The 14,203-nt window shown below is 51.3% G+C and overlaps 1 protein-coding gene across 1 annotated transcript in view; it reads right to left on the reverse strand.

Annotated features, from left to right (window-relative positions):
- The window catches only part of Cracd (capping protein inhibiting regulator of actin dynamics), a 231,613-nt gene that overhangs the window by 16,149 nt on the left and 201,261 nt on the right, over window positions 1-14,203 (reverse strand). The window contains 6 exon segments of the mRNA XM_036200554.1: window positions 1,716-3,568; window positions 3,570-4,012; window positions 4,014-4,589; window positions 5,817-5,999; window positions 9,059-9,127; window positions 11,552-11,716. Coding sequence (XP_036056447.1) covers window positions 1,716-3,568; window positions 3,570-4,012; window positions 4,014-4,589; window positions 5,817-5,999; window positions 9,059-9,127; window positions 11,552-11,716 — 3,289 coding nt within the window.

Below are 14,203 nucleotides of genomic sequence, written 5' to 3' on the forward strand. Positions count from 1 at the left end.
ATATATTTCTACTCTTGTTTGAGGTATTATGTTTATGCAACTCATTTAGATTGTAATGGATAATTAAGAAATACAGATCAGTTAGTCTTCTATGACAGTCAAACTTATAGTCATGTTAAGTTTTCTAGGTATACATAGATATATTTCAGATAGATAGGTAATCTTCAAACACTTCAAAAGTCTACAGAATATGGCATTTAAAATATTTTTAAAATTTAGACTCTCTGGACAGTGAGACATGTCTGCTCCTGGCAGCACCAATTTACTTCAGAGAGGAGGATGGGCATTGAAGACACTTCATATGGAGTTTATCTTCACCTTGGCAAAAATAGCCATTTTGGCAAGAAACTGTTCTTGCCTGGACTGCTTGATCAACTGGACATGCAGGACCCATAGAAAGGTGACCACTGAACTTTGCTTGACAAATTGGTCCTTCAGGTTCCTGCTTTGCGGAGGAAACTGCCAGACATTCTATAGGACACTGAAAAAAAGTGACCAAGAGACTCTAGCCCTGTGGGCTGAAGACAAATGCCCCAACTTTACAAAGGAACATTAGGTGACTGTCCAGGTTTCCAGCTGTCTCTGTCTACCCTACAAGACTCCTGAAAGTTGCTTGCATCCTTCTCTCGGTTCTCAGGTATCCTTCGGAGGTCTTTGATGTGGTTGAAGACTAGGTAGTTATAATTTCCTCAATTATGATAAAAGATAAGTTAGATATAAAAGCTTAGACTCACAAATATAAGATAGATAGGATATCTTCTTTAATATTGTAACTGTAATTCTTGCTTGATAATTGTTTTGTTATCTGAAATTTTACTATATAAAAGTTAAAACCTTGGTTTTTGAAAAAAAGAAAAGAGGAAGTGCTGTGGGATGTTCTGTATGTCAAATGTGTTGCTCTGATTGGTTAAAATAAATAAAGTGCTGATTGGCCAGTAGCCAGGCAGGAAGGATAGGGTAGGTGGGACAAGGAGGAGGAGAATTCTGGGAAATGAAGATACTGCCAGCCGCTGCCATGACAAGGAAGATGTGAGATACTGGTAAGCCACGAGCCATGTGGCAACTTATAGACTAACAGAAATGGATAAATTTAAGATAGAAGAAGTAGATAACAAGAAGCCTGCCATGGCCATACAGTTTTGTAAACAATATAAGTTTCTGTGTGTTTACTTGGTTGGGTCTGAGCGTCTATGGGCCTGGCAGATGAGAGAGATTTGTCCTGACTGTGGGCCAAGCAGGAAAACTCTAACTACAGTCCTGGCTGTCCTGGAACTCAGAGATCTGCTTGCCTCTGTCTCCCAAGTGCTGGGATTAAAGGCACCACTACTGGAAGTCTGCAGTAGGAGAAGGTTGTTCAGTTGCATTTTACATAACACAGCTAAGCTCAGGGTCCAAGGCTGATGACCCTCCCTCCCTCCCTCTCTCCCTCCCTCCTTCCTTCCCTCCCTCCCTCCTATCTGCAGCTGCCACCTGGAGGCAGTCTCTGATCTAGAAAACCCTACTTTTGATCACCTCTGCAGACTTGCTCACAATGGTTAATGATATCTGTGTTAACTGGGATTACACTTCAATCCAAAAGGATGTTAAAATGTAAAAAGGGACTGATTTGGGGCAAACTTGTTTCTAATTAAGGTGTTCCCGGGGCTAGTGCCCTGGGCTCCTCTCAATCCCCTCTCCATGGAATGAAGCTGGGCATTCAAACTGCAGCCACATACCTTTTCTACCGGTTTCAGGAGTTAGGGAAGGTCTCTCTTGCCGGCTGGCTGACAGAGGCGGGGAAGCGGGTTTCTTTTCTGGCACCTCTTCCTCATCCCTCTTCTGGCCCTTCAGCTCCTCTGGCAGTGATGGTGAGGATGGCTGGTTATCACTGCTCTCTTGACTCTCTCTGCTCTCCTTGCAAGCCTCACTGGGCTCGGAATCCACCTTCCCAGCCCGCCTAGCAAGCAGCTCTACCAAGTGGGGTCTGCTCAGTTTGGAGAGTGGGGACGAAGGTGGGGTCTGGCTGGTGGGCTTGGGAGCCAGGGCCGGTTTCTGCATTGGTGGCGTTCTGCTTGCTGCCTTGTCCTGCTCTGGAGCTGAGGTCTGGCTACTGGCACCTGGTGGTAGCCCCGACTGGGCTACAGCAACCGAGTGACCGACAGAAGGGCTTTCAGCAGAGTCCCTCCGAGGGGCTAGGGCTGGCTTTTTCTCCTGGGGAAGGGATGCGCCATGCTTGACGGTCACCGCTTCAGGCTCTTTCTCTCCAGGGTCACTCCCAACTGCGGGGGTGCCACCGTCCACAGTGTCTCCCGTGCTGCTGTGCCTCTTTTTCTTCTTCTGTTCGGCCTGTTGGTCACAGTGGAAGCGCAAGGAGTAGTTGGTCCTTCTCAGTTTTATTCCAAAGGGCGAGGCCTTCTCCTCCCCTCCCGGCATCACAGGGTCTGGCTTTCCTGTGTCACCCGTGGTCTCGCTGTCCAAAGTGGTCGTGGACTCGGTGCGGGAAGCAGCTTTCTGCGGAGAAGGCAGGCTTGGAACGAGGAAGGATGGAAGGTCTTTGGCAAATTTGCATCCGTCGGTGGTGTCTGGGGGCTCCTGGCTCACCTCTGGCTTCTCCAGGCTCTTCCGAGGCTCGGGAGCCGCTGCAGGCGGAGGCTGGGGGGCGGTCTCTTCGCCTGGTGCTGGCCCCGGCTTTTTCCTTATGCTTTCACCGTCCAAGCTCTGTTTGGAGGTCTCTGCCCCGCCGTCAGAGAACTTCTGCCAGGCCGACATGATGGAGAACTTGGCGTTGGCCGGCGGCGTCCTGCGCACGTTCCCTCCTCGGGAATCGCTCCGAGCTCGGGGAGCGGGCTCGTCCCCGGCGGCTCTGGCCGGCTCTCTGTCACCACGCTGGTCACCCTCCGTGTTCTTCAGGATCCTGGATCGAATGGAAGCCCACTCGGCTAGCGCGGCGGCGTTGCTGGGCACCTCCGGGGGAGGCCTGGCTTTGCCGCCCCCGGCCCTGGGCTCCACCGTGGGGACGTCCACCGGGCGCTTTTCTTCTGACAGGCCCAGGAGGGACTTGCAGGCCGTGTCCTTGATCTGGCTCAGGTTGACGGCCGGGCCGCAGAGCTGCGCCCCGGTGACCAGGATGGCCGTGTGTGGGATGCTCAGCGCCGAGGGCAGGGCGTGCGGGGCGGCACCGCGGGGCACCGGCGGTTCCTGGGCCACCGGGGCCAGGCTCGCCGCGTCCTTGGCGGGTGTCACCGGGCTCAGGTTGACTTTGGGGAAGAGGATCTGCCTACCCCCGGAGGACACCTGGAACGTGTAGGGCCGGGGCATGGTCTGCCGCTCGTCCACCTCTTGCCACCGGAGCTCCTCCACCTCCCGGTCCTTGTCCGCAGCGACAGCTTCGTTCCTGTCCTCCGAGGCCGGCGTTCCGCCCATCTGCCCCTCTTGCGGCAGGGGGATGTCCATCTGAGTGGCTTCTCTCCCTCCCACGTCTACACCACCGGACTCCGTGTCCGGCTCTCCCCTCTGCCCTGCCGGCTCGCTGGCCACCGTGGCCTCTTCCTTCTGCTCCTGGGCCATCTCTTTCTGCCCCGCGGATTCCCGGGGTTTCTTGCTCCTCTGGCTTCTCCAGGTCCCGCTGCTGCAGTGGGCTTTGCTGATCAGCCTCGTCCGCTAGCCCAGGCTGGCTCTCTCCTTCCAGGCTCTGTGGGTCCTCGTCCATTTCCCGCCCTTTCAGCTCCTCTGTGCGTGTGGCCTCCTCCTCCTCCTCTTCCTCCCGCCTCCGCTCCTGCAGCATCCTCCTGGCTTCCTCCTCCTGAGCCCGCTGCCTCTCGGCCTCGCGCTGCCTCAGTTTCTCCTCCTGCCTCTCGGCCTCGCGCTGCCTCAGTTTCTCCTCCTGCCTCTCGGCCTCGCGCTGCCTCAGTTTCTCCTCCTGCCTCTCGGCCTCGCGCTGCCTCAGTTTCTCCTCCTGCCTCTGGGCCTCGAGCTGTCTCAGTTTCTCCTCCTGCCTCTGGGCATCCCGTTGCCTCAGTTCCTCCTCCTGCCTTTTCAGCCTCGCGTTGCCTCAGCTCCTCTTCCTGCCTCTGAGCTTCCCGCAGCCTCAGTTCCTCCTCCTGCAGCTCGGCCTCGCGCTGCCTCAGTTTCTCCGCCTGTCTCTCGGCCTCTTCCTGCTCACGCCTGCGCTCTTCTGCCTCCAGGCGCCCGGGGTCGTCGGCTTCCCCCAGCTCTCGCTCTGCACAGCCCTGCTCCTCCCGGGTGGGCTGCCGCCCTTCCCCTGGACGAGGCTTCCCTGCCTCTAGCTGCAGGCCGGCCTCCTCGCCTTCCTCCTCCTCCCCCTCCTCCTCCTCCTCCAGCAGCTCCTCTCGGAGGTTCTCCTCCCAAAGCCGCCTCTCCAGCGCCTGCCGCCTCTGCTCCTCCAGGCGCCTCTTCTCCGCTGCTTCGGCTTTTTGCCGTTTGCACTTGGCTTCAAGTTCCCGCCAATACTCTTCCTGGAGTCTTCTCTCTTCGTGGGAATCCAGAGGCTCTGGTTCCTCTTCATGCCAGATGTGCTTGTCTTCTCCTGCCTGCCCGTTCTGGTCCAGGGAAGACTGACTCTCAAAGCTGCCTGGCTCATTCTGACGATCCTGACCAAAACAAAACAAAACAAAAGAGCAGAATTAGCCTTTTCCCACCCAGCCCGACTCTTCCCGGTCACTGTGCAGGTAGTTCTTTCTCTTAATTGCAAGAGGGGAGGTATTCCCCCCGTACAAACAGCTGTCCCTGTAGCTGCCCATGATGGTTGAACCTCGTTGCCAACCCAACTGGACTTAGATTTGGGTGTTTCCAGAAGGGCCTAACTGAGGTAGGAAGGCCCGGCCCCAGTGTGGGTGACACCATCCTAAGGGCTGGAGTCCTGGAAGGCATAACAAGGGGACAGAGGAGGAAGCGAGCTGAGTGCTAACGTTTGTTTCTCTCTGCTTCCTGTGTATGCCAAGGGGCTGCTGGCTCGCACAGCTGCGGCCAGGATTTCTGGGACGTGATCGACTCGACTCAAAATGTGCAAAATCAACCCTTCCCTAAGGGGCTTTTGTTGGATATTTTGTCACAGAAATGGGAGCAGTAACTAAATTCCCTTTATCAAAAGTCCTGTTTCCACTGAACACTAAATCTCCAGAAATAATTAATATGCTCTAAATGACTTAGTACAGTATGTCATTATGATTGTTCTAATTGAATATTGTTGTAAATCTTTGTATCGTACCTAATTTAGGAGTTAAACTTTATCATAAGTATGTATGCATGTATATTAAGCATGGGATAAAACAGTATATACAGGGCATTCATTGGGGGGTCTTAAAGTGTGCTCCTTCCCAGGTGAATTCAGGCATTGTCATACAAAGGAAAAATAGTTGAGGGAACAGAGGAAAGACTATTTTTTGTTTTGCCCTCTAGGCCCCTCATTTGCTGTTTCCAAAATTATTTTTCTTAGTATGAACTAACAAGAGGAAAAACAATAACCCAACAAACGGCATTCTGAAGATGAGAAAAAAAAAATTTGGATTTCCTTATTGTCCCCTGAAGCTTGTGACTTGGAAGACCACCCTAGAAAACCTCGGCTAAGCAGAGCTGGCCTGCTTTTCTGCCCCCAAACAAACAGGCATCTGGCACCCCTCTACAGGCAACGCCCTGAGGTCCTCCAGCCTTGGGCCATGGAGAGTATGCAGACTTGTTGATCCCTGTCCACTGCTGGACACTCAAGTTCCTGATCGGGAGAGACCTACAATGGCTCTGCCCCAGGCCAGCCCCGGGGTAGAATTAGTGCCCGGCGAGCAAGGGCACCCGCCTCACCAGCTGAGACAGGCTCTACGCACCTGGGCAAGCCACCTGTGCTTCCTGGACACCCTCTGGTTTTTTGGCTTCACCGAGAGTTTGTGCTTGGCAGCACTGTTGTCCAGGCGAGCAATGGCCAGGGGGATGGCGTCGAGGTTGACACTTTCAATGGTGCCCGCAGAAGAGAAGTGTCGCTTTGGCCGGGAGGGTTTGACTGGAACAACCTATGGTTCGGATTCGGAAAGAAAGGTCAGCACGGATCAGAGCACAACGAACAGGGAATCCCACATGGGCAGTGCTCACTGGGTTCTGTTCGCCCAGCCTAGCCCAAGGGATGTTGTTTCCGTGACAGTCAATGTCAACCCACAATACAGAATTCTGAAACTCACAGCCAGTTCCCACCTGGGAGGTGGGAGGAAGCCAAGGGTTCCTTTGGCTTGCAGGGGATGAAGAGAAGCACAGAGGCAGGCCAGAGACACAGGAGAGGGGAACCGGCTGTAGAGAGCTGCGGGCCTCGCCTGTGTCCTGCCAGCTGCTTGACATCCATCAAGTGTCCTCCATGTCCACTGCCGGTCCATTCTGCACCTGGTCTGGGCTTCGAACCATCAGCCAGTAGCTGCACACATTTCTCCTTCTCCAGCTTCTCCATGCATGGTGCCTGTTGTGTCCTCTGGATTCTGTCACAGGGGCTTGCTTCTTAGCATTTGACTGCCTTGGTGGTTTGAACGAGAATTTCCCCCATCATCTCAAATGTTTGAATCCTTGGTCCTGAGATGGTGGTGCTACATGGGTAGGTTTGGGAGGTGTGGCCTCGCTGGAGGAAGTGTGTTTCAGGGCCATTCCCAGTGTACTCTTCCTTTGCTTGTGGGTCAAGCTGTGAGCCCTCGGCTTCCTGCCCTAGACACTACACCTCCTCTCTATCATCACAGACTTAACCCTCTGGAATTGTCAGCTCACAGAAACTCCTGCTTCTATAAGCTGCTTTGGTCATGGTATTTATCACACAATAATATAATATAGGGGGCTGGAGAGATGACTCAGTGGTTAAGAGCACCGACTGCTCTTCCAGAGGTCCTGAGTTCAATTCCCAGCAACCACATGGTGGCTCACAACCATCTGTAATGAGATCTAGTGCTCTCTTCTGGCCTGCAGTCAAACATGCTGTATACATAATAAATAAATAAATCTTTAGGAAAATAAAAATAATATAAACTTTTAAGGGGAAGTCTCTAACACTTCTCCCTTGATCAGGGTCACCAGGACCAGGAAACAGTGCATACAGGGACCAGATGGGGGGGCTGGCAGTGGGGGGGACCATCTGGGCATACCTGAGGAAGTCCATGCTTCCTCAGCAGGTAATAGATGCCAAGGATGCTGTGGAGGCGCAGGCACGCCAGGCCCTTAGTATCAAATTCCTACCTGACAATCCTCTGGGCACAGAGGCCAGGTAAGTCCCTCCCTAAGATGGAATTATTTCTTCCACCTGCCAGTTCCTGGATGGCATTCGAGGCTTGCCTGCACTACATGAGACTCTTGTCTCAAAAAATAATTTAAGAGGCTGGAGAGATGGCTCAGCAGTCAAGAACATGTGTCGTTCTTACACAGGACCTGAGTTCACTTCCCAGCACCCATATGGTGGGCTCAAAACTCTCCATAATCCAGTTCTCGGGAATCCGATAGTCTCTTCTGCCCTCCATAGGCACCAGGCATGCATGTGGTGCAAATACAGACACATAGGCAAAACACTCCTACACAAAATAAATAACCTTTTTAAAAAAGACAAAAACCGTAGACAAACTGCACACATTTACAGAAGTTCGTGGCCATGGCACAGCCTCAGTCAGAGGACACACTGAATGAACTATGGTAGGAAGCCATCCACACCTGTCATCTAGAGAATGTAGACATCTGGTGAGCCAAGTGTTCCCATGCCAATGTTCAGCAGGGGGCGCTCACAGCCCTCTCCGTGTCACCAGAAGCTCTGTGCACAGAGGCCAGCACTGGACAGGGCCAGGCTTGCAGTCTGTTTGCACGGAATGTGTAAAGTCTGTGGGGCTTGCATGCAAAGGGCTTGCATTTTTGCAATTACTTTCCATATTTATTCATAAAAGATGAGACCAAACTAGGACACAATTACAATCAACAAAAACTACTTAGTCTGCATGAATTCAGAAGCAGAGAACAAATATGTTGTCCAGTCTTTGGCCTCATAGCTTGCAATTGCTTATGGTGATTCTTATAATAGATATAAAATTCTGAGAAGTACTCAACATTTCTTTCCATTCCCTAAGAGCTACCTGGGGGAAAGACAGAGCCAAGGTGCTGACTGAAGGCGGGAGAGGCACTCAAAGCTGAGATTTCAGTACCAGGCTTTTTCTGTAGCCATCCCTACTGGGCCTCATTTCTGTCTGGACAGTGGGACTGCCCAGAGCCACCCCCTCATGGGTGCAGAGATGGCCACTGTCACATCCTTCAGTTTCTTCAGAGAAAGGCCTGCCCCTTGTAGAGATGAGAATTTTCATCAGAGAAACTTAGCCCCTACAGGACACATGCTCAGGGCCAAGGGTCTAGACTCCTCAATGAAGGTAAAATCCTCGGGCCATAGGAGAGGAAAATTTGTAAGTAAGGGCAAGCATGAAGCCCTGAGTTCAGGTCCCATCACCCATGTGAAAAGCAGGGCATGACCATCCATGTACCTGTAACTCCAACACTGTGGAGGGCAGAGAGAGAAAGATCCCCTGGCTCAGTGAGAAGACCCTGTCTCCAGAGAACAATGTGGACAGTGACAGAATGGGGCTCCTGACATCCTCCTTTGGCCTTTTTATGCATATGCATAGATGTCCCCCACCCTCCCACCTTCCACACCCACACCCCCAACACACAATAATAAAAGGGGCACTAAAAGTGTTCGTGTGTAAGAGTAGAGAGAGCTAAGGTTGGGTATGGGTTTGTTTCTTACACGTGTAAATAATAGAAGACTCTCCCTTACAGTCTTGAATACCTTGCAGGCATTCTAGAATGCCCTTCTCAACAGATTAACAATGTTTTGAAGTGCAGGATCCATTTGTATCCAGGGACACTATCGCTGTCTAAAACTCCCAAGGCATTATGGGAGTGCGGCTATTCTTCAGAGCAGGGCTCAGGTCTAGCAGTTGTGTTGCCATGGAAATGGATGGCTGCTTCAACCTCTACCCCTGGTGGCTCTGGGTTATGAACAGAAAACGAAACAGCAGAGTGTAACAAAAAAGGGAAGAGGCCACATAAAAAGTTCAAATCCCATTACCTTCTCTTCCATCTCACTTCCAGCTTCAGGTAGATTCAGAGGACTGGAGGAGCTTGGTGTGTCACTGGACTGGAATAGAAGACAGAGCACTTGAGTTCAACGTGGGGACAGGAAGTGCTGGGCAAATAACCACCACTGTCTACGCCTGATCAGGGTGGCCTCCTGCTCCACAGGGGGACGGCTGCTCTCCTGTAACCAACGAGGCTCCCCGGGACTATCAGAGCCACGGAGGCACACAATCCTCCTTTTCCTGAGTTCAGTGCATTTCCTTCCTAGTGAGTTCCCAGCTTCATGTCCTTGTGCTTCCTTTCAAGACCTGAGAGAGGCTCAGAGGCCGCTTGGCGGCCACCTTGCCTGGGAAACGGGGCCGTGTTACACACAGCTCCAACCTCGGAGCTGTCGGACTTGCTGGCAGCCTTTTACCTTTCCCCTAAGCAGAGAGGATGGATGATCCTCCCAGAGCCACAGGCAAAGGGCTGGACTGAGAAGGTGAAAGACCAGGAAGGAAAAGCTGAGGCTGACACACCAGGCTTGCCCTGGGAAACACCCCCAGAAGGTGGCTATACTTCTACCTCGTGGTGGTAGGTCAGCTTGCCCAGCCCACTCTAGGCTGCACACCTAAACAGATGTTTGGACACAGAAGTCAGGGCTTTGTGAGATGACTCAATGGGCAGGTGGAGGTCCTGACGGTCTGACTTCAGTTCCCAGAGCCCATAAGGGACCAGGGGCAGGAGAGAACTAATTCTTAAGAACTGTCTTCTGAATTCCACACACATGCCATAGTGTGTACCTGCGTGCATGCATGTACACACACACACACACACACACACACACACACACACACACACACACACTATTTAAAAGAACACAAGACAGCTCCAGAGACTTCCTTACTCACTCTTATTCAGAATTCAAAACAGGATTCTCCCTTTTCACGGTTTCCAGCATCTGGTCTTGGCATCTGCCTTCTCCAGTCCCCCATCCAGGCACACCTGACCAGCTTCCTCCTGGTCTTCTTCTTAAGACCAGCTTGTTCTCTTTGGTCTTTGTTCTAACTCATTCCTGTGCCTAGAACATTCTTCCATCTTGTCACCCCTTGGTCTGTTCCCAAGCCCACATCTGAAAATGCAACCTCTCTCCCACTGAGTTACTTACTGTCTTCTCAGCAGGCGGCCTATTGCCTGATCTGAGACGATTATCTTTACCTGCACAGTGACTTGTGTGCCCTGTGACACCCTCTCATTAGGATGTAAACCACCAGAGGCCCTCCTGTGACAAATCTTGCTCATCTCTGTTACACCCACACCTAAGACAAGGTCTGCTGAACAAAGGCCTCCCTTGTTCCTGAGGCACAGCACCTCCTGCTTTGAAATCATAAGTAATAGCAAGGACATTTTTCAGTCCTCATGAATTCCCCGTGCTGAAGTGATGGCTGCTGCTGCTGTCACTGCTGCCTGATACTGGGCAGGTCCGGGAGAGCATTCAAAAATCCACAAGGACCCCGTTCCCTGCTTCACCTACCAGCCATGTGTCGTAGGTGCCAGAGGCCGTCATAGTCAGGCCCCAGCAGAAGTGACAGAGGGACGGACTGTCGGTTTTCATTGCAAACAGCTTGTCTTGATTCCTACTTTTCTGACATATTAGCCGATTATAGCTATGCCCATTTTAATAACAAATACCCAGATTCTGGAACTCTGATAGGCAAAGTGTAGAAAACGCTTTCAGAAGGACTCAGCGTCCTCTTGTCAGTAGAGAACTCCAGACTCTGGTTATTCAGAGGGTTTTCGAGCCTTTTCTCCTATATGAAGGCATCTCCTCTGCTGTTAGAAGAACTCAGCATTCAGGATCTATTCAAAGTGTCCCTAGAAAGTGTCAACACACCGAATTTAGACAGCCAGGTGCTGGAATGCGACTTTCTTTCCAGCTGATGGGAATTCAAGCTGGCCTGTGTGAGGTCCTCTCACAGGACCCCCACTGTTTTCTTTTCCATCTCTCTTAAATTAGTCCAATTTGACAAATAATTAGTCACTGCTACTCAGCTGGCAGCCTCCAAGTCCCAAGGAGACAGAGATGTGGAAGACGCAGGTTTAGCTACAAAAAAAGCCAGCATTTAGAGATGGAGAGAAAACAATTTTATACAAACAGATATGGATGGGGGGACATGAATTCGAAAGTACAGAGGAGGCAATGCAGCTTTGGGGGGTGAGGCCAGGCACGATCTCCCAGAGGCACCTCGGCCACCAGAGCTTTGAAGGACAGGTAGAAGGCGCTGGTGAGGGTATCTGCAAAGGACCTGCTCTTTCCTCCTTCCCATCTTCCTCATTGGTCCTCAGTACCCTCAGGCTACAACCTAAGCACCAGAAAAACTTCTCATCTTATTCTTCCCCCACCTCCCCAGTGTAGACCACAGGGTAATCAGATAACACTGTCCACTGTCCAGCATCCTGCTCTCTGGTTTATTAGAATCACATCCCCCCCTTGGGGGCAACTTACTTTGTTCTCTGTGTCTGAAAGGACAATATCCTGCGGAGTCACAATTTCCATGGGACTGGTCAGGAAGAAGTCCTCTTCTGAGCTAGCATCTGCACTGCCTGCCTTCTTCATGGGAATACTGTTAGATGGCCGCTGCCCAAACTTGATATTCTTGCCCAACTGTCGCTGGGGAGAAACAAGGGGAAGACATTCTTAAACAGCCAAGCAGACTCCACAGCCATGACCAGGTTCCCCGGGGAGAGTCATGCCCACCGCCATGGCCAGGGACCTCAATGTAGTCCTGCAGTGAGCCCACTTGTTTTCATCTTCAGAGCCAGTTCCCTCTTAAGTGGAAATAACAGCTTCCGGTAGGTACAGGGACCATGTCTCTGAACCAGGGAATGGAAATAGGTGTTTTTAATTTTTTTTGATCCATCTATGTAATCTTTTTAATGTGTGGAGAAATTGTACAGGAAATAGTTACATGAAACGTAGGAAACAATGGGGAGATATGAGGACTCTTGGGGTGGGTACATCATGACCTAGCTGGTCCCTTCTGATACATTCCCTGTGAATCTTTAGATGTCTTCACCTAGCTTGTGATTCCCATGTCCAAACCACATGCTCTGGTCACAGTGGGTCACAGGCCGAGGTGAAGAAGGTCCCAGGGTCAGCAAGACTTTCCTTGATGAATGTTGACATCACATCAGGGATGGGAATGATCCAGTTTTCTTTCTTTGCTACAATTACATATCCTGAAATAGGGGCCATGAGGAACCTGGGGTTGGGGCGGGGAGGAAGGAGCCACAGAAGGACTGATGATTGGCATGTGGCAGCTGAAGTGGGGGAGTGAAGTGGCCTGTAAACAATCATTTGAATGGTAGATTGGGTGAGGGCCTGATTTAAAAATGAAAACTGACTCCAGATGCTGCCCAGTGTCTCCTGGGGAGTAAACTGCCCCTGGCTTAGAACCACTGTTCTTTAGATCTACAGCCATATATGGTTAAAACATAATACAGTTTGATATTTATCTTTAATCTGGCTAATAGTTAAGCCAACAGAACTTTCCAGAATAGATTTAGCAATCACCTGCTCCAGCCCTGTGCTGGCTAGGTTTTCTGAACTTGATATAAACTAGAGGCACCCGGGAAGAGAGAGCCTCAGCTGAAGAGACCCGCCTCCATCAGAAGTGCCTGCGAGCCTATCTGGGGGGAGTTTTCTTAATTGTTAATTGATGAAGGAGTGTGCAGCCCACTGTGGGCGGTGCCAGCCCTGGGCAGGTGGTTCTGGGTTGTATAAGAAAGGTAGGTGAATGTGAGCAACTTTAGTGGCCTTCCTCCCCGGTCTTTGGTTCCTGCTTCCTGGTTCCTGCCTTGAGTTGCTACCCGGACTTCCTTCAATGATGGACTATAACTTGCTTGATGAAATAAACCCTTTTCTCCCCAGGTTGCTTTTGGTCAGTGTTTTATCACAGGGACAAGAAACCAAACTAAGACAAACCCAGTCACTTTGCAAAACTTTGCAAAAGTCCATGTTCCTTGGGGAGAGGTGACTGGCCCCAGCTCTTGGGAAGACTGAGTGGCCCCAAAGGAATCTGAGCCCAGGTCTTTTAAAATAGCATCCAGGGTTATGGTCATTGTACTTCACACCAGCTCTCATAAATTTAACAGTGTACTTCCTTCTTGCAGAGACAGCTACATAAAGAGATGAGGTGGCATATTCAATACTTCTCTAAAGATTGTTGGCAAAAGATCCCTTGAGGGAAATGTCCCCTCTCCCTTAGAACTCCACGGGACCACGTCCACCCGCATTCACCCAACTCGTCCCCTCCCCCAGCCTTGCCCAGTGAGCAGTAAGACTGCAGATGCATGACAGAGATGACCCCCCAAGACTCCCCTCTCTGCACAGCACACCCCACCCTCAGCCACCCAGCATGCCAAGTCAGGTGCAAGGGTTTGCGTTTGGTCCGCTGTGATTGCAGCCTGCACCTGGCTCTTGGCCTCACAGGAAGAATGCACAACCAAAAGCCCCCATTCAGCCAGGGAAGGAGCGCTTCAGCAGCCCCAAGAGGTTTGCAGGTTGCTGAAAAAGGATGTTTACCAAGAACAAGTTGAGCAGGGAGCGGCAGTTAGTGTGTACTCGAAGCAGGTCAAGAAGCAGTACATTTACAACAGCCAATGGAGTTAGACAATAGGACATGGAGTCACAGCCACAGACCTGGCAGGAGAGGGCAGGGATCTGGGTAGAGGGGGTGGGGGCGCTTCCTGTGGCCTCCCACTCCAACCTTCCTTAGGAGTGTTGGCCACGAGCCTGAAACTGTTCTAAAGCTCCGTGGACTGGGGAGACTCCCATTGGCAGGGGCTTTTGTTGCCTGTGCTCTGGGATGGGATGTGGGGAGCTGGAACCTTCCTTTCTCTTCGGAGACGGCATCTTGCTTTGTAGCTAGGCTGGCCTTGGACTCTCGATCTTCCTGCCTGCACCCTCTGAGAGTGGGGGTAACAGGCATTTGCCACTTGGCTGAGTTTTCCTTCAATTTCAATTGATGAATAATAACTGTACATATCTGTGGACTATGGTGCGGTTTCAACACATGTGTATAATACATAATGATCAACCCAGAGTGACTGCCATATCCATCACCTCACACACTTTTCACTCCTTTGTGTTGGAAAT

The sequence above is a fragment of the Onychomys torridus genome, chromosome 10 (genome assembly GCF_903995425.1).
Source record: "Onychomys torridus chromosome 10, mOncTor1.1, whole genome shotgun sequence".
NCBI classification, from domain to species: Eukaryota; Metazoa; Chordata; class Mammalia; order Rodentia; family Cricetidae; genus Onychomys; species Onychomys torridus.